This window comes from Pongo pygmaeus, chromosome 4, assembly GCF_028885625.2.
Source record: "Pongo pygmaeus isolate AG05252 chromosome 4, NHGRI_mPonPyg2-v2.0_pri, whole genome shotgun sequence".
In the NCBI taxonomy this organism is placed as follows: Eukaryota; Metazoa; Chordata; class Mammalia; order Primates; family Hominidae; genus Pongo; species Pongo pygmaeus.
In genome coordinates, this window is record NC_072377.2 from 69,895,182 (window position 1) to 69,916,806 (window position 21,625).

The 21,625-nt window shown below is 37.1% G+C and overlaps 1 protein-coding gene and 1 non-coding gene across 3 annotated transcripts in view; both read left to right on the plus strand.

Annotated features, from left to right (window-relative positions):
- The window catches only part of RGS7BP (regulator of G protein signaling 7 binding protein), a 107,385-nt gene that overhangs the window by 53,468 nt on the left and 32,292 nt on the right, over nt 1–21,625 (plus strand). For both annotated transcript variants that reach the window (XM_054489191.2, XM_054489192.1), the window contains exon 3: nt 15,143–15,273. In XM_054489191.2, the coding sequence (XP_054345166.1) occupies nt 15,143–15,273 (131 nt within the window). The remainder of the gene's footprint in view (nt 1–15,142; nt 15,274–21,625) is intronic.
- On the plus strand, nt 12,942–13,043 carry LOC129037630 (U6 spliceosomal RNA). The gene has a single exon (XR_008502872.1). It is a non-coding gene; the product is annotated as a U6 spliceosomal RNA (small nuclear RNA).

Sequence of the window (21,625 nt, forward strand, 5' to 3'; positions counted from 1 at the left end):
AAGGTATGGTTCCTGGATCAGCTGGGAACTTAATACAAATCAAATGATCAGGCCCCACCCCTGACCCACTGAATTGGAAACTCTAGGGATAGAGCCCTGCATTCTGTAGTTTAAACCCTCCAAGTGATTCTGATGCACATTAAAGTTTGAGAACCTCTAAGCTGAGTCTGTGGGCTTCAAAGTGATGTTGTGCAAGATGACCTGAAAGAAAATATCGTAACTTTCTTATTACATACTCCTTTCCTAATTTCTATTTTTTGTATTTAAAAATATGTCTAATAGTTAATATCATTGTATATATATATAATTTATCAACAAGTACATATTGTACACTAGAAGTGTATGCTTAATTTTTTATTTATAGAAATGCATGATATACAAAGTTTGAAGACCACTTATCTCAGCATAATATTTGAAAGCTCTTATTTTGTAAATCCAACTGAGCCATTAGTCATTAACAATGTCATATATTTGCATTAATAATCTTCTCACTTCTAAAATGCTTTGCAAATAATTTTCAGTACTCATTTCCACCCTTATGCAGAGAAGTCTCACATTCCCAGTAAAATGATAAGAAGAGGCCATTGCATTGCATCCTGACTCTTGTCTCTCCTTGGGAAAAAGAGAGAATAATGACAGTCCATGAACAGCACTGATGCCACCTTCCCATTTTTCCCTTAATGCATTCATTTTTGTGTGTGCAGAAAAAAGCACAAAAAGTTAGAGAGGGTTCTATGCCCAGTTCTTGCCATATCCTTTTCCCATTCTCATTGCTCTGCTTAGATGCTGGGACCCCTGGGGGGCAGGAGCACCCTGTTCTTGTTTGCAGTTTTCCCCATACCCCCACATACACTAGCTTACACTAGCCTGATGGTCCTCCTGTGCTAGACATGTATGCCTCCTTTGTGTTATGTGTTCCTCTGAGCTAGGCAGAAAATAACATTGTACACTTATTATAGGAAAAGTTGAAGAACTAGGAGTAGGGCCAACTTTTAAGCCACAATAATTTAGGGGCTCAACAAAGAAAAAATATAAAATGATTATTTCATTCCTAGCACAATATTTTATAAAATGTATGCTCTCAATAACTATGCCTGGGATGAATAAACAAACATATAAATATAGTTCCATTCCTGAGCACTCTGTCCTGGTAATGGTATGTACCAGCTAAAATCATAAATGTGGGTTTGAGTTCTATACTGTGTTTACTCTTTCGGTGACCTTCAGCAACTTTCACAACCTCTCTCAAGCCTCATTTCCCTCAATCTGTAAATTGAAGATAGGGATAGCAACTACCTCATAGACTCATTGTGAGAATTAAATGGGATGTAAGTGCTTAGCATGGTGTCTGGCACACAGTAAACTCCCAATAAACATTATTATATTTTGCTAGTGCTGAATTGAATGCCAAGAAATAATAAAAGCATGTTCCTAACCTCAAGTTCTTTGTCAGTGAAGTTCACCAAGCTTTTTTCCCTCACTAAATGATCTTACATAATTTATGCCACTTTGAAAATCAAAAGTAATGTCTCTATTGGAGACACTGACCTAAACGTTTGCTAATCACTATCTCCTCCTGCCCATACGTCTGTCTGCCTGAAGAGCTATTTCTGTTCTTGAGCTAACCATTGGCAGTGGTGCAGAGTCCTTTCATTCTGTTTTACCTAATGGTGCATTATACTTCATCATTAAGAAAGAAAGAAAAAATTATATGTAGGTCTCCACAGTGGAGCTATTTAGTTGAAAACTTGTTGGCAATAAAATGATACTACATCAAGGAAGGAAATAAAGGACTGCAAGTTTTCTATCACTATTCAGAAAAATCAATTTGTGTTAGAGGAGAGTTTACAATAGGTTATCATCAAATAAAAACAACATAGGATAATAATGGGAGTCTTCATGAACTCTTAGGAAAGGTCTCCAGAAAATGTAATGCTTTTCTTTTTTTCCCCAATTTCATCCTTTTTTGAATAGCAGGGACTCAATAAATAATATTTGAATCAGTAAGAAGAAAGCCTGTAACAAAGATATAAGGTTCTCTAGGCATAATGTACAGAATTGCCTCCCTGGAACACATCCTCCATTCATTTCTGCTTGTTATGACCTTATATTTTCCATATATTATTTCACTTAAACCTTTTTGACAATGCTATGAAGTGTTATTATACTGATTTGAGGCACTGAGAGATTAAGAAACTTGCCCAAAATCACACGCTTGTAAGTAATGAAATTAAGATAGAAACCCAGGGAGGGCTTTCTGACTCTGGAGCATTTATGCTTCATGTGGAGGCTAGAAGGTGGCCTTCATGTCAATATTCTTTCCTCTTTTTGAGGAAGTGTGAACTCACACAGTCAAGTGGACTCTCCTCCCCCAGGACTGTTGTTGCTTTCCTTCACCAGTGTGAACACTCTGAAGTTACTAGCCTTGTCCCTTTTAAAACAGTACCTGTACCACACGGACCCAAATCCATGGTTCATCCATGGAAACAACACCGTTTCCAACAGTGAAACCAGATGAGCTGGTAGGTGAGCAGGACTGGGCATCTTCCACAACATCAGCCTTGAAAGTTCAGTTTGATCCATTTCAACAAACATGGATGGAGAGCCTTTAATGAGCCAGGCAGTAAGCTAGGTGCTAGGGAAACCCAGATAATGAGTAAAACTTCCTGTTCCTAGGGATATTGTAATCTAAGGATCTGTATCTGATAGAAAACACATTTTCTAAGAATGTTGCCCCTCCCTCTCACACTCCCTTCCTGTCTCCCCAGCTGCTCCTTTTTCCTGCTTGCACCCTCTCCCTGGATCCTGATGAAAAGTCACTTTGGAAGTCTAGCATTGGCACACCTGTGATTTTAAATCTAGGATGATACATTCCTTGATTACTTTAAAGGGTAGAAAGGTAAAGTAGGGTTAACTACTCAAAACCCTAGTGTATTATATATAAAGATCTCTCATTTATGAATTAATCCTTGAACCCATTTATACTTTGAGCCTGGACAATCTGGTACGGTTTCTTAAATTCATCAACTGCTTTTTCAAATAGCAATGTTATGAATTGAATTGTATGTCCCCCAAATTCATATGTTGAAGTCTTAACCCTTATTTGGAATGTGACCTTATTTGGAAATAAGGTCATTGCTGATATAATTTGTTAAGATGAAATCTTACTGGAGTAGAGTGGGCCTCTAATCCATCATGACTGATATCCTTATCAAAAAGAGAAATGTGGACATGCATACACAGAGGAAGCTCTGTGTAGGTGAAAGCAGAGGTTAGGATGATGCTTTTATAAGCCAGAGAACTTCAGTGATTGCCAGAAAACTAACAGATGCTAGGTAGAAGCACAGAGCAGTTTCTTCCTCACAGCCCTCAATAGGAGCCAACCCTGCTGACACCTTCATCTTGAACTTCCAGCCTCCAGAGCTGTGAGACAGTATATTTCTGATTAAGCCACCTAGTTTGCGGTAATTTGTTGTGGCAGCCCTAGCAAGCTAATACACAATACGTTTACTTTCTTCTAAGTGTGTTTATTTTGAACCTAAAAGGAATTCTTGGAGTTTCAAAAATAAGTCTGTCGTGTTTCTTTGACATCCTTCAAGATAATATTAACTTGGATTTTAGGGCTTCACAGCCTGTGTCTTTTTAGTCTAAACATTTCTGCACTTCTTTTATTTGTAATTGTGTGTTTTTCTCCCATTTTTTCCTTCACAGAGAAGTCCATCAATGCACTTCACCTGAAGGGTATTAAACATCAACTTCACCATTGTGTTAGTGTTAGCATCACTCTCTAGTCAAAAGAGTTAACTCCCTATCTCTTAACATTGAGTAGGAGAATTAAGTTAGCCAAGATTGAAGTGGTTATTTTAAAGCGAATGACCTAGAAAAAACTTCAGTCATCTAGTCTACAATGCTACCATTCTTTTAATACAGTTCCATATACCACCCTGCCACTGGTCATGTTCTGCCTCACTCTGCCCACAAACACTGCAGGTAATTCAGTAACTGCTATTGGGGAAGTATTTCCAAAGTTCTATTTTTAGAGCAACTGAAGCCAACTATACAGTTTCAAGGATCTTTGCTGGTTTTCTTTAATATGCTTCTTGGTTAAGTGATAAACTGAATTTTTGCTTCTTGGAATAAGATCAGAAGGCTTATTTTGCTATATTTCAAATATGTGACTTATTTCATGATTTGGGCTCTTGTTTGTTGAAGAAATTTTGAAGCTTTTTAATAATTATTTTCAGTTATAATTCACGATTTATGAGAAGGGTACAGATTGTGATGAACTTTTTATATACCCTTAAGTAATTACCAAGTCTTAATCTCCAATTTTATGTTTCATATCAAAGAAAGCATTTTTATTGAGGAAATTCTACTCCACTGAAATTGATGCAAGCATTTGCTGCCTGCAGACTTACCTCCTAAAATGTGGTTGTTTGGTAAGCTCACTTTGCAGACTGTTATATATCCTAATTCCTTGCGCTGCAAACCAGCACTAGCAAATCTAGATACAGCAGAAGCCACACTGATACAGTCAATATGTGAAGCAGTCTGGGCAGGGGTTTCTGGAGAACTGGGGAGCTTCTGCTTGTCTAAAAGGGTGGCTATTCCTCAGAAGCAGTTAAGTGCTGCCATTCCAGAGCAGGCCTGTTGCCATCATCTTCTGACATTAAGAAACACAGGAAATCCAGATTGTTGTGTGAATTCATGAACAAAAGATTGACCACTGCAAGCCAAATGAAACAAGTTTCTGGCCACATTTGGACCACATGCCACCAGTATGCAATCTCTGCATCAAACTATTACAAGTAAAGAAGAAACTTGGACAAGCATCTGAATGCATTAATCTTTTTCCATGCATAACCATACTGGAGACTTTATTATGAATAACTTCACTCATCACAACAACACTATCAGATAGGCACTGTTATCCTCAATTTATAGATAAGAAAACTAAGACTCAGGAGGCTAATTCACTTAGAAAGGGTAAGCTAATAGGTGGTATGTTGTTAGGTAAAAAAGTGAATTCCAGTGTAATATATATATTATATGCTGCTTACTTGCTCTCTCTTTCTCTCTCTTTCTCTCTCTGTATACACATATATATTTGCCTGTGTATATGTATATTTATATACTTATTTTTTTAATCTGCAAGGAAATATACAAAAATGTTAGGATGTTTACTTCTGGCATAAATCATCTTTTTCTCTTTCTACTTATCTGCATAAAAGTTCTCTTTATATGCATTATTTTTTATAAAAGTTTTTTTTAAAAAAAAAACAAAAAACAAGGCTTCAGGAAAATAAACCCTCAAGAAGCCAATCTCTAGTGATGAAATGGAACTGATGAGGTAGAACCAGCACTGTAACCCCAGCCTTCCAACTTCTCACACCACATAGGCACTACTTTTTAAGCCACCATGGAATTGTTTTATTCCATATGTACCAGACAACATGTTAAGGGTTGGGGATTACAGAGATACATAAGATAAACTTTTTTTTGACTCAAAGAGTTTACAGTCCAGTGAAGAAACTCATGGTGGAAGATGATATTTTCCACGTATATAGATACTGGCCTCTTCTGTTTGCATAAAGCATGTGACTTTTTGTAGAAAATAGCTTTTACATCTGTCTAGATATATACATTTCATATTGGTATGAAGTGTCATTTTTGACAATTATGCAAAAAAATGGAAATTATCATTGCATGCCAATGAAAAGACAATAACACTCCAGGATCCAATTAGATATAATGTGTACAGAATCCCTAGTGTTGGGTAGGAGTCTGAAGCTGAAAAAGACTGCAAAATGCTGGGGAAGAAAGCTCTAACTATCCTCTAAATTCACCATGTCAACTAAAGCATGAAACAGAGAGCTAAGCTGGCAGCCCTGGGTCTCTGGCACATAGTAGAAGCTCTCTGTTTTTGCTATTATTATTATTAGTATGATAAACAGATGCCAACTTCCTACCCTCTTCCTAAACCCTCCTCAAAGAGCTGTTGACAGCTGATGTGATACCCTGGTTCTTGTTTTCTTAGTTTAAAATAATCTAAACAACGGGCACACAGCAAGGGAAATGCAGCATAGAGTAATTTATTGCAAAAGAAAAAGAATATCTTGTAAGTTAGGTGCAGAATAGACAGTACACCCTGAGAGAGACAGAATTCAGGGCAGGCTGCTTGTAAAAGCGAGACAGCAAAGACTGGCACTAGGGAGACTGCTTTACAGGAGTCTTACATGATTATTCATTAGGAGATAGGATGAGATGTTACTAGTAAGCATGTTCTGGGTGGTCCTCTGGGTGCACATGTGCAGCAGCTGTACATGCTTGTTCATACATTGCATGTCTCATTAGCATCTTAAATCTCCACTCAGCGGAGGTTTTCTTTACTATTAAAATGAGCAAAAGGTCAGTTTGAGCACAAGTAAAATTGAAGTGTACATGCTCTCAGTAGGGGAAATTCCCTACTCAAGATAGCTTTGCTTGAATGAGCTCAATCACAGTGGAAATGCTGGGGTTTATTGTGTAGACTGTATGGTCACCACGGTTGCTGGCTTCTGAGAACATGGTCACTTCCTTTGCTACCTATCCTGCTTCAGAGCCTTTCAAGTCCAATCCCTTTGTGAGTCTAAAAACTGGGATTTCAGGCCTGTGTGGTCCATGTTTGGGGGCCCTTATGGTCTTTCTGTCACCCTGTGGCCCATCGCTTTAGATAAACAGTCTCAAGCAAAGCTATCTTCAGTAGGGAATTTCCCCTACTGAGAACAGATACACTTTAATTTTACCTGTCCTCAAACGGACCTTTTGCTCATTTTCATAGTAAAAATAAACCTCCCCTGGGTGGAGATTTAAGATGCTAATGAGACATGCAACGTATGAACAAGCATGCACAGCTACTGCGCATGTGCACCCAGAAGACCACCCAGAACATTCTTACTAGTATGTAGTGTGGACCACTAATGTGGTCCATGTTTGGGGGCCCTTATGGTCTTTCTGTCACCCTGTGGGCAATCACTTTAGATAAACAGCCTCTCACATGGAAGAGGAGTCCGTTTGGAACTGGAAAACACATGGATTCAACAATCGGGTATTCTATAACTATACAACTTATTTGTCATAATTAATTATTAAAGTATTGATCAACATTTTGTGCTGTTACAGTTAAATTAGATGATAGAATAATGTCTTCTTTAAATTGAAATCTCTCTTTTGTAAATCCTCAGTCATCGAGCAAATACCCACTCCCTAGATTCTACAATTAACATTTTACGATACTTGCTTTATTACATATCTACCTGTCTGTTTATCCCTCTGTCCAACCAGCAATCCATATTATTTTTCTCAAGTTTCAGACATCGGGATTAATTGAATAATTTAAACATAGTCAGCCCAGTTACCTCAGGTTGTTTTAAAGCTGTGTCATTGTTTTTGGCAATATTGATTCCATAAAACCTGTAGCTTTACTGAAGAGAAATACAGCCTCACTAACTTAATGACATAATTAAGAATGAAAAGCTAAATACTATTTAAATAAGCCAACAGTTTAATGTATTGACCCCTAAAATTCCAGTGGGTAAATGCAGGAATTAACTGCATACTGCAATGAATGACCCATACTTTGGATATAAAGAAAATTAACAAGTTGATTTCTTTCCAGTATAACACATGATAATTGAATGATAATTGAATGATAATTGACCTTTGAAGAGCATTGATATCAGGTGAAAATAGTAAGCATCAGAGGTTGAAAATCTTGATTTTAGATGCAAAAATAGTTTGCAGATTAAAATGTGGAAACCTGTATGTTTCTTTAATTCAAGTATATGTAGCTCTCTTTTAAAATAATATATAGATACAAATATTTTTAAAATATATATGTATCTTTACATGCAAATATATTTAAATAAATACCTTTAAAAATAAACTAATCCTAGCTATATTCAGTGGGAAAGGGCTGTGTTCTAGCCATGTAATCCATGGTACTGATTTTCATTCCAGCAGATTGAAGAATTCAGCACTCAGACTCTATCAGTCGCAGGCCTGTCTCTGCTAGCTCTGAGAATCACAAGACCTTATAAGACTAAGACCTAAAGAGCTGTTTCCCCAACCGGAAACCATAAAGAGGACAACGTTAAGAGAATCAAAGGGAAAAATGGAGAGGCCAAGAGACTCTCAAGCCAAAAAGCGTCGGAAGGTGGAAAAAGAGGCCAAGACAGAATAATAAAGACATTTTATTTTAAAGATTTAAGAAATGGTGCCTTGTACATGTTAGTTTTCTCCTTGCCAATAAGCATGAGTTTTTGGAGTGATAACTCCTGTCATGAAAACACAAAGTCATGATGTTATCGGCCATTAACTCCTTCAACCACCAATGCCCTGAGAAATGCTTAGACCACCCCTTCAGAATTGCCCCAAATGTCACCGCTTATTCCCAACTTTCCCCAGTATTGCATTAAACAGTTACATTTAAGATGAATAAAAGATGACTTACAATTTAATAGTAATATTTTTAGTCTTATTTCATTATAAGCATCGAAGGTCAGGGAACTGATGGTTATTGATTTTTTTTTTTTTAGTGTCTAAATGTTTAAATATAGTTTTTACTTTTTAAATGAAAAAAAAAGTGAATAAAGTGCTTAGTAATGCTACCCATTATTTATCAACTCTCCCAACCGGGTCATGGGGAAATCGCAAAGGTGCTGGCCGAGGGCAAGCAAGGGACGCAAGGGACAACACGGAGATGGTCACCAGAATATCGCTAGAAACTGTAAAAGGTGCTGGCCCCCTCTGAGGCCTGTTGCTTTATATATAGGTCCCCAAAGTAGCCACCAAAAGAAAATTCCATTGCACTTCAGGTTCCCCTTTACTTTTAAAAGTCAAGTTTTATTTCTGACTGAACCTGAATAGCTCCAGGGCAGAGTTTGATCTCAGCTCATGTTCAATGGTGAGGAAGTCACAGAGCCAGCCATATGTTCCCATGAAACAACATGCTGTGAAGAGAGGGGAATTACTGCAATTATTCTTCAAAGGCTCCTGGTGGAATCACACTTGCTAAGGCTCTCTGTGAACAAAAAAAACACACACACACGTTTCCACCTAAAGCACAAGTTTCATAAAACTCACTGGAGCAAGTTTCATAAAAACTCACTGGAGCATTTTTCTCCATGAGAAAAATGGAGACAAGACTCAACTATAATATGTATAGGTGCCTTGAAAAATGTCTTATTTCTATTTTTCTGATTAACTGGGCTTCTTTTTCTTTTCATTGTAGTACTCATTTTGGTATGAAATAGTGTAGTTGTTCAGTAGGTATCTGGCGTCTGTTCTGTATTTATGAGAGTCTGTAATTACCTTTAAGAATTTGAAACCAAAATTAATAACTGGGTTTACACACACATTTGTATCTTCCCTGCCCCCAACTATCCAATGATTACCTAGATGTATGGGACCACCTTGAGAAAGCTCCCTTACTGAAGTCATATGAAGACTAAGCTCTGAAGCTGTCACTGAAGTTGGCACTGAATTAGGGTGTATCCTTGTAAATGGAATCCATTTGATAGGAACCAGTGGGGATATTTGAAGAGAGATCCTGGAGCTCACTCTCCTTGGAGAAGTCATTTAATCCCTTTCCTTCCTATTTGCTCTAAAAAATAAAGCAAGTGATACCATCCCCTTCCCTCATCCTGTTTTGGCTTCCTGGGTCTTTCCTTGCCACTTGGCATAATAGCCAACAACAGAATTGATTCCAAAAAGAGAAACTTAGATATATTTGTTGTCACAGGAGTTCTGTTTCCATTTCTGCTAGCTGACAAACCCCGAGTGTTTATCTGTCATCACTAAATTATGTAAAATGCTGAGTGATTGTCAATGAGGTCACACTTTTTTTTCCTCAGCCTAATGGCATATTTATTTAAGCAAAGTCCATATTAGGGAACTGTAAAGCAAATAACAGACTTTTATAGAATAGCAGATAATTTTTATAAGTAAAGACTATATTCAAGCAGAAGGCTAAGTAAACACAAGTTTGATGTGCTAAAAGGGATTGCAGCCAACTTCTTACCATCCTTTGCCTTTTATACTTGTTTTCCCACACATGATTTCATTTGATCCTTGCAGCAACCTTGAGATACTTCATATAGGTGTTATTCCAATTTTACAGCTGAGGAAACTGAGTCTCGGAGAAGTTAGTTTTCCTAAGATTGCAATTCTAAGGGGCAAACCTATATTTAAATCTAAGTTATCTGACTCCAAGATTCAATTTTCCTTTCATTATGTCTCACTCCGTTCAACTAAATACATAAATCATTACATTAGGGACAGACCATTAAAATAACAAACATTTTGCTGTTTTTTTAAAAAGCTATTAGCAGCTACACAGGTCTCCAAAGTCTGGCAACCTCAGCAAAAGAGCAGACAGATGCAGGGCCAAGACATTTTGTAACTAAAATCCCCAGTGTGTTAACTCCTCAACTTGACCCTACCAATTATAAAGCCTCCCAGTGGTTTTGATTAATTTATCCCATGTAATTATTTAGGGAAATGTAAATCCTCAGTCATCAAATAAATACCCACTCCCTAGACTCTACAATTAACATTTTACAATATTTGCTTTATTACATATCTACCTGTCTGTTTATCCCTCTGTCCAACCAGCAATCCATATTATTTTTCTGAACCTGCAGACATCAGTAAACTTTACTCGTAAACAATTCAGCATACACAGCATTAACTTAGTTCAATATTTGCTTTTGGGTTTTTTTTTAAGTAAAATTTGCATGTAATCAAATGCAAATCTTAAATACACCATTCAATACGTTTTGCCAAATGTATACACCCGTGTAACTAAACCTCCATCTAGATATAGAATATCATCCTCACCCCAGAAAGTTCACTTATGCCCCTTCTCAGTCAATTCCCCACCTCTGTTCTAATATTTACCATCAGTTTTACCTGTTCTAGAGCCTCATATGAATGAAATCATACAGTATTTATTCTTTTGTGTAAGGATTTTCTCATTCAAGATAAGGCTTTTGTGATTTATCTATGTTGTTTTGAGGATAGGAGTTAGCTTCTTTTAATTGTTGAGTATTATTCTATTGTAGAAGTGTACTAATTTCTTTAACCATTTTTCTCTTGACAGACACCTGGGCTGTTCCCACTTTGGGGTTAATCTAAATAAAATACCATGAATATTCTTGTAGAACTCTATTCGTGCATATGTTTTTATTTCTCTTGGCCAAATACCTAGAAATGGAATCCAGGTCATAGGATGGGTATATGTTTAGCTTTATAAGAAACTTCCAGAACTTTTTTGACCACTTAATTCCCACGAATTAAGTTGTAGACTTAATTCCCACGAACAATGTATGAGCATTTCTATTGCTCCACATCACCACCAACATTGGGCATTATGAGTCTTTTTACAGTTAGCCATTCTGGCAAGCCTTTGTCATATTACTTTTTGAACCACAAAATAAGAATATTCACAATAGAGTGAGTTTCCATTATCAAGAGGCAACTTAGGCAAAATCTGTATTCATGTCATCCTCCTCCTACAGCAGTTCAGTTTTCCTAAGCTATATGATTTAGTCATTAAATCCTGATCTGTAAGGAGTTAGTTGAGAGCAGATTTATAATTTGGTCATTATTTTAAATGTTTTTGGATTCAACTTGAACTCTAAAGCACTGAAATTTTGTAGAAGTTAATTCTTAGGGTTTTTTCTATCAATACTAAGCCTTTGAAATTAATCAAAATGGTTAAGCTCTTGACTTACACTCAATAGAAAAAATAAATAATCACAATCTAGTCACTAACTCATAAAACATATTTGACTGAATTAAATGAATCACCCCTAGGGGTGACTCTCATAGACCTAAACTCTGATTAATTAGAGTGAAACATGTTAGACTAAACATAAGTAACGTGTGGTAAAGTTACCTCTAAGTTAAGTTACTTCCAGTTCCTGTAGGAATTACACAGGTCCAATTTCATTTTAATATCAATGTTTCCTAAGGTTTTGTAATTTATCCCTAGGAAGTTTCCAGCTTTTAAATTGCTGTTTTCTTAGCTCTTCTTTCATTCTCCATGTTTCAGCTCTTACTCATTTGTTATGAAAATAATGCAGATGCTCTTAATGTTTCCCAAAAGTGTATTTCAGTTCACTGCTTATAACATCAGACATATTATAACTCATTTGACAACTTGCATTTCAATGAACTTTCAGTAATCACTAACGGTAATAAATCTTAAAGCTCTAAAGAGGGAGAAATAAATTGTACAAGGCCTGAAGTTAATGTAACTTAGTCTAGGCATCATGAAACTCTAACATAAAAGATACCTTAGCTTTTCCACTTTTCTTTAAATAGTTCCTTTCTTTCTCTATATTTCAATTTCCCAAGACATTAAAGGACAATATATGAGTGTATATGTGACTTTGTTAACCAGAAAATTTATGATGCAACCTTAGCATCAGTTAATTTTTATTAGGCAGATGGGATTTCTGGTGACCTATTCAGTTCTTCTTGTAACAAGTTTGAGAATCTCTGTAGGTTACAGAGGCATTTGGGAGATAGCACCCAAAGCAATGTTTTGAATTAGGCATTTTAATCTGTTTTGACTTGCCTTTTCTCAGAAGCATCTAATACATTGCTTTACCTCTCTTTTTCAAGCTGTAAAATAATAAACTAAATATACTGGTTCTTAAAATATGTTAATATGGTAGTCATTTGTTTAAATTACATAAAATGTCATCCATATATGAAGTTTGCATATTTTTGGAGCTAAGCCCCACTAGGCACATATTTTGTACTTCTGAAAATAAGAATGTTCCATGGCTTGGATGCTACTGTACTGGCTAATTGTCCCACTCATAAAATGTACAATACATACAACAGATTTTTAAAATGTTTTAAAGGTTTTTTTAAAAAAAATCTGCATATGAGTGTTCAGCATCACATACACTAACATTGAAATGATACAGAAAAGATTAGCATGGCCCCTAAGCAAGGATGACATGCAAATTTGTGAAGCATTTTATATTGTTCAAAGTTACAGTTAGATAGAAGGAATAAGTTCTGGTGTTCTATTGCACAGTAAGTAGCATGACTATAGTTAACCATAATGTATTTTATATTTCAAAATAGCTAGAACAGAGTATTCTGAACGTTCTCACCACAAAGAAATGATAGATATTTGAGGTAATAGATCTGCCAACTACTCTGATTTAATCATTATACAATATATACATGTATCAAAACATCACACTAAATACCATAATATGTACAATTATTATGTGTCCATTAAAAATAAAATAAAATTTTAAAAAATATCTGCCTATGAGCCACCAGGGCCAATGTTGTATATAGGTGAAAATAGGCAGCTGATGTTGAGACGATGAACCAGCATAGAAAAGACCTGTCTGCCTTAAAATATTTTCCCTTTACCCTCCTTTTAGATTAAGACATTATCTTCAGATTTTGCTCTGAAAATAAATGTATTAGTAGATAATATACAAGGATCAATTTTTATTACATGAACCATTAATGCCCATTATCTGTTCAGAATCTAGCAGGTCCATGACGGAATAGGACACAGTCAGAGACTGTGAAGGCTGAAGATGACATGAAATAATCAGAGGGGTGTGTGTGTGTGTCTGGGTGTGTGTGTCTGGGTGTGTGTATGTCTGGGTATGTCTGAGTGGTGTGGGATGGGAGAAACGGAGAACAGCTTGAGAGTGGAAGGCACCTATGGGAGGATGCTCTGAAAAAAACCCCGATATTTTCCCCAGAGATACACTTGCTTCCTATGTTGGCCTAAGGCGGCACCCACGAGACACAAATGAGAAAATAACACCTTTTAATTTTCAGATAGAGCCAAATTTTGTGTGCAGGCTCTTTTGAGGTACTTTATTCTGTCTGACACAGTTAAGAACATGTGCAGGCATCACTGATGCTGAGGCTAAGAATTTTGCATTTTCTTGTGTTACATAAGCCATATGGTTAGATCAACTCTTGCTCATCGACTAAATAAGTATTGAAAATGAAAACTAATTATCATTGTAATGTGCTGTGTACACACAAATTCTCTTTACTGTGATTCCAGAACTTGAAGCCATTATTTTTATCTGATAATTACCTCCTGATATATTGCCACTGACCCACATTACAAAGAAACCAAATCCAAATGCTATATTTAAAAATCAGATTTCATTGCATTTTAAATTGATGGGGATGGAAGTAAAGTTAACTCATTAAGACATTTGATAGAGTTCACTTTTAGGCTTTCTTTTGTTTCTAATCTATCTCTAAACTTTATCCCTTTTATTTGATTTGTTTTATTCAACACATACTATTTTAGTTGCATATAAAATAAAGTATTATTTTATCAACTAATTTTTCTCCCCTTAATCAAAAACAAGTGATCGCTCCATGTTTTATCATTTATATATGTTTTATCATATTTAATAGAGAAATACACAGGACTTTAGAATAAATTTTAGAGCATAAGTTCAGTGTTTATTTAGCTTTAGATTGTTAAGCATAATTATTAGAATTTTATTACTTTTTTCCATTAAATTTTAATTTTTTCATTAAAAACATTTGGTCTCTCATAAATTAGCCATAGCAAACAATAAAGGAAGAACCTTTAGACTGAGACAAAAAAACCTTGATAAAAATAATTTGTAAATTGCTCTCTAATCACATTATACTAGGGCCCTAATATTAAAAAGCTGTCTTACAACTGGTAATTGAATTACTCTTGTCAGTTTCTCTAAAAACAAGGGTTTTTAATCTCTTCTTGCAGGCTAGGAGATTCTTATGGTTTGAATATATTTTGGAAATTTGTTCCAACCGCTCAATTGAAGATGTCTGATATTTTCAATTATGTAAAGCATTTATGATTTTAAGCTCCCGGCAGAACTCTGCTGCTGAAGGGGAAAAAAATTAAGAACCGTTAGTCAGAAAGAGACTTACATAAGAACTGTCACATTGGTCATTGGTTTAAAAGCAGGAAGTCCTATATTTTAGGATCAAGGCTTTAAGGAATCTTTATTGAGCATTTTTCCCTCTCGAAGCTGAGACAAATGGCTGATGAGTGAAATCTTGAGAATGTTCACAGCTTTTCTCTTTCATTCTGTTGCAGCCCGGAAGATGGTGAGATCCATCCAGAAATCTGTCGGCTTTACATCCAGCTGCAGTGCTGCTTAGAAATGTATACCACAGAGATGCTAAAATCCATATGTCTGCTGGGGTCTCTTCAGTTTCATCGAAAAGGTATCTACATTTAATATTGCCGGAAACACTGAGGAATGTTGAACAAAATCTAATCTTTGGCAAAGTGTCCATATGTACCATACGCCTATCTATATGCAATTACAATGAATTTAAAGTTTCAGGAAATGTTTGCTATATAAATTAATAAGAAGTCTATATCAGTACTATTAAGTGTGTACTAACACTGATTGTTTTGAACAGAAATTAGGGCAGCAACAGTTCTCAAATGTATTATTTTAGCTGTTGTGAATATGACTTTTGTTAGATTCAGCATAAACAGCAAGGTATGTAGTGATTTTACTAGGGGAGTAAATGCTATCCAAGAGTGCCATTTTCCTAAATGAATTAAGTTGCAAGAAGACAAATTACATAGTGTCCCAAAGATTTAAAAATAGAGGGAACTCCATAAATAACAGGGAGGTTAGTAATAGATAACCTCATTTTCTGGCTTAAACCATAAAGGGAATAAATTGACTCAAAGGACTGTACCCTCCAGAGGTTAGTCATGGCTTCAGCATGATTTCATCAGACTTCCAGCTCCCATTCTGAATGATGCTCTGCCTTCTGGGTGTTGGCTTTACCCTCGAGCTGGCTCCCCTCACATTAGCAAACTGCAGCAGTTGCAGTCATCACATCTGCACACCGCACTGTCCTCTAAGATAGAGAACTTCTCCCAGCTACAGAGAAAAAGTTGTGAACTTCATTCTGTTTGGACCAGGTTTATGCCTAAACCAATCACTGTAGATAGCAGGGAGGAATTCCATTGACTGGTTAAGGGCAATCAAGGCCCATTCCTGGAGCTAGGGGGTGGAGTCAGCCCCACCCAACCAGTGGATATTCTGTGATGGGAGAGGGTGGAATGGGAAGGATGCCACAGAGGAAGCCAAAAGTATCCATCACCAGAAGATTCAACCTGTATTTTCTTCATTAATTCATTGAACAATAATTTATTGGGAACTTCTAGAATACAGTGTTTTTGTGCTTGGGCTCAGAAGAATGGTAGAGCATAGGCTGTGCATAGAAGGTAATCCTTGCCTGTGATTTAAATTCAGAAATAGAAAAGGCCAGAGAACTTAGAAATACTCAGGGAAAAGTTTAGGGTTCTGAAGGTAGGGTTGAGTTAGGGAAGGAAAAAGAAAGATATTTCATATGAAGAAGCAATTAAAGGAAAGATTTAAAATCGAATAAGCATTGCAATCTGGAGGAAACTAAAGGACATGATGAAGTACTTGTAAAAACCAAATCTTGGCCAGGCGCGGTGGCTCACGCCTGTAATCCCAGCACTTTGGGAGGCCGAGGCGGGCAGATCACGAGGTCAGGAGATTGAGACCATCCTGGCTAACACGGTGAAACCCGGTCTCTACTAAAAATACAAAAACAAAATTAGCCGGGCTTGGTGGCGGCCACCTGTAATCCCAGCTACTCAGGAGGCTGAGGCAAGAGAATGGCATGAACCTGGGAGGCGGAGCTTGCAGTGAGCCGAGATCCGACCACTGCACTCCAGCCTGGGCAACAGTGAGACTCCATCTCAAAAAACAAACAAACAAACAAATCTCGTGTACACATATACATACGCACACAGGTGAACTAAAAACAAGATCCTACTACATTGCTCCAGAGACAGGAGAACATTTTTCCCAGTATGTGAATATTATGTCTTTCTCCTTTTGCCTTCTGAAGGCTGATTTTGCAAGGGTTTCCATCTTTACTTCTGTTATTAATATAAGAGAGATTAGCTCCTTGATAGTCCTAATGCCTGATCAGGAAATTGAATACTTATGACATCCAAACTGATGTCATTGGCCTGATGTCTTTCTCTCTCTGTCTCTCTCTGACACATACACACACACAAACATGTACATGCACTCACACATAAACACACATACAGAGTAGTATTTTCATTCTTTTTAATGACTGAGTAGACAAGGGATAGGTAGTTTTATTCCCAGGTCTGCAATGGCTGCACCTGCAGGATTTCACGCCTTGTTGCCACTGGAATCTTCCTTGCTGATGGCATGTCCTGAACACCTGGTGATCTGTACTCCCACTCCTGCTGTAGCTCCTCGATTTGCCACCTGGTCTCCTTCTGCCATCCACTCCTACTTTTTGTCTTTTCAGAACTGATTTTTGAAAAGGCAACAACAACTCTTCTCTGCTAGCTCTCTGTTTATAAATAAAGGGGATTTCCCCATCCAGACGGCTTTCTTGTTGCATTTGGTCATTTCATACAAATGAAATGCAGTCACCTCTTAACTGAGCAGCTCGTTTGGTCTTCACTGCCTCCTGTCTTCACTGTCAGTTTCTGCTCTGCTTCCTTCTCTGCCTATTTTTAAAAAATAATCAAAAAAACTGCTGTCCCCTGCTCTGGTACCTAAACTTCCGTGTACAACTCGTAAAAAGAAAATACCTGATAGTACCTTTGATTTCTCCCCCATGTAGGATTAAGTGTCCACTTGGATTTCTATCTTCTAAAATCATTATTAGTTAAAGTGTAATCCTTAGAAAACCTGCTTCACAATTATCCAGGATGCTGGATAAACATGCAGATGCCTGGATCCTATCCAAGGACCTACTGAATTCAAATCTCTGAGGGCACTCCAGGTGATTCTGAAACACATTGAGGATTAAGAACTGCTCCTCTACCCTTTGAGACCAAAAAAATGTAAATCACACCCCACCCTCCGTATGAATGAAAGGAAAAACTTCCAAGCCCTTACCATGCCATTGTGCTTTGCTACTGTCTACTCCCCTAAGTGTACACTTTCAATGTGGCTTTATGCGTTCTTTCTCCCCCATGCTGATGAAAAGCAAATACAAAAGGAGTAGGGGCCTCTGATGAGTGTGATCTCTGTAATGGCTCATACAGTGCATTGTCTCCAGGAACTGGGGATGTGACCACTGAAATAGGCAGTGGTTCTCAAAGTGCAGTCCCTGAACTAACAGCATTGATGTCCAAATCATTTGTTAGAATTGCAAATTCTTAGTCCTCACCCCAGACACACCAAATCAGAAATGCCTCTAAAGTTACTTTTTTTACTGCTGGAAAAAAATAAAACAACAAGTCATTGAGATATTTCTTCAACTGAATATATGTATAACCCCTGATCACCATCTGTAGCCAGCAAACCATAATTCTTTACTCTTTTTGGAAGTATGCATGTACCCTACACTCCTGGCAAGTCTCTTGTGTTTCCAGAATGCAAGTCCAAGAACTAGCTGTCCTATAGACCGTTACTTTTCTCTTGGTACCAGTAGAGTTAAGGCAATGAGGGGGAGGAGACTGCTTTATCGGTGAGAAATTCTCAATTAATTTAGGAGTAAAGAAAATAGTAACATGTAGGCTTAAGAAATATATTGAAGGCTGGGCGCAGTGGCTCATGTATGTAATCCCAGCACTATGGGAGGCTGAAGTGGGCAGATCACGAGGTCAGGAGTTCAAGACCAGCCTGACCAACATGGTGAAACCCCATCTCTACGAAAAATACAAAAATTAGCTGGGTGTGGCGGCATGTGCCTGTAATCCCAGCTACTCAGGAGGCTGAAGCAGGAGCATCACTTGAACCCAGGAGGCAGAGGTTGCAGTGAGCCGAGATCGCAGCACTGCACTCCAGCCTGGGCAACAGAGCAAGACTCCACCTCAAAAAAAAAAAAAAAAAAAAAAAAAAGGAAAGAAAAGAAGAGAAATATATTATTGAAGGTGGAGATAAGCCACTAGTGGTAAGCATGAAAGAAGATATCATTAAACCAGAGAAAATAAAGCACTAGCAAACATATGCATGAAAATATATACTAGACAAATTTCCTGAAAATTTGTGGAACGACAAATAAAATATTAGCTTTTGGGGATGGGTGATTACATTAAAGAAATCATTTTTTAATTTTTTAGTTACACATTTGTATGATACATCCTTTCTATTTATTCTCACCATTAATTTCTTTATTACACCTAAGGGATTAACACTATATTAATACTTTGGAATCCTGGCTTGTTTGTATTGTGTGCTAATTCATATTCCCACCATCAAGATAGCATAGAAAATGTCAGCTGGTGCCACTAGGTTTTGTTCTTTCTTTGATACCATTGGAAACTGTAGAGCAACCTGTCTGCCCAGGAACCTATAGTTAATACACAAGTATATGACTCTTTGGGAGGCTGTGGTTAAAAGAATAAGAATACTTGGTTCCAGTGACCATGAATAGCCAGAAATGAGTTGAGGAAGAGATAGGTCCATAGACCACAACCCAAGAGTATTAAACTATAACAGAAGAGTTAGACAAATTAAGAGACATAACATGTGTCTTAGAACCCTTGAAGCTTGGAGCACCTACTCATAAAAGTAGACAGAGAGGAGTCAGGAAGCCTTACTACCTATAAGAAGTGAGAAACCTTACTACCATTGGAGAGAAAGGCAGACAAATGTTTCATCTTCATAAAAATAAGAAGTGGGGAAGGAATGGGGGGGAAGGCTATGCTAATGTGACTTAAGGCCCTGAGTCAAAATGCATGATTAAGGAAAAGTATGTATAGATGCAAAATGAGCAGTGGATTAAGAATTGAAATGTAGGTGATTCCAAATTTCAGGCAAGGTGGTGGAGGTAGCAGGAGAAAGCATGAATCAAGAAATTAGTCTCCTTCCCCCCAGAACTGATATAAATCCATATAAATATATAGGTATATAAATATATTTATTTAATTTTATATGTCATATCTTAGCAAAAACGACCATTTACCCAATGGAAAGAAGTCTGTTTACTGAGATTTAAGATGCCAGACTAGTTTTTACAAGATAATATACTCGTAACCAAACAGTGGTACCACTGGTGTGGCCTCAGGTTAAGTATTGAGCCTGTCTGGATGAACTCACTAAATGCCTTCCTTTGAGAAATAAAACAGTCCCCAGAGTTTAGGGGAATTTTGGCTCACATTCCAATCTGTAACACTTGAAATCTCTTTCTGCATAGAATCTCTATCTGGTTTGTTTCTTTTAATGCTATAATAAAAACTGGAGGCCAGGTGTGGTGGATCATACCTGCAATCCTAGCACTTTGGGAGGCTAAGGCAGGAGGATCACTTGAGCCCAGGAATTTGAGACCAGCCTGGGCAACATGGTGAGACCCTGTCTCTACAAAAAACACAAAAATTAGCCAGCTGTGGTGGTGCGTACCTGTAGTCCCAGCTACTTGGGAGGCTGAAGTGGGAGGATTGCTTGAGGTGGGATGCACAGACTGTAGCGAGCCAAGATCACACCACTGCACACCAGCCTGGGTGACACAGCAAGACCCCATCTCAAAATATACATAAAATAAAAACTGCTATTTTAATCCATTATGCAAGCCAAACTCTTTTCCCTCTGTGTGAGTGCTAAAGGTTTGCCATCCCCCTCTTCTTCAGCTTTTCTTTTCCATCAAGGAAAAAAAAAAGGGATTGCAACTGAGTAACTAGATTTGGTCTATACAAGAGTCTCTAGTCAATTTTTCATTAGGATGAGATACTGAAACCAAACTGTTTCACATTTATCTATACATTTAATTTGGTTTTTTTTTTTTGGTCTATCTACCTCCCTGGCTGCCACCAGAAGTTCAGATAGAATTATGTACCTCACTTAGTTGTACTATTGTATTGAGTAGTCATGACATGAGTCTACTCTTTGGAGAGAAGGGGCACACAAGGCCACTGCAGGGGTTAAGAATATAGTTTCTTTCTGGGAAAAACAAGCCACAAATAACTTTAAATCTCCTGCAGTGAACTTGAATTTAGTAATGAAGATTTTCCTTCTCTCCCAATTAAGCAACTTCTAACTATCTTTCTAGTCCTTAACAATATCGTCAATGGATTTTCATGTTTATTTCACGCACCATGCTTCTGAATTTTTGCTGTCTCATAAGTCTGATTGGTACAATCTACTTGGAAATCTTTTTTACTTTGCAAGATGATCCTATTGCCAAAGAAATGAAGAAAAACATTACTAAAGTGATTTTCTTTTTTTATGGCCAACAAAATGAAAGTACAGTACAGTAATGTGAGGTAAAATCTACATATAATAAGGGCTACTGAGTTATATCAGGTAGAGAGTGGCTCTGAAAAACTTTGTGTTAAAAAGGTGACAGATGGGAATAATTTTAGTTATCTTGTAGTTTCATATTCTAACACTTTAAGTTGTAGATTGAAGCATTACTTGACAAAGTCTAATTTCTATGTTTATGGTGAAAAATAGTTGTTCTCACTTCTTCACAGTTAGTTAGGTAGGAAATCTTTTCCCATTACTGAGTCCATGTATCACATTGATCATTAATGCCTGTTTTCTGCCACCAGATGAAAAGAGATTGCAGGTTTCATTCACTTCGTTGGCAG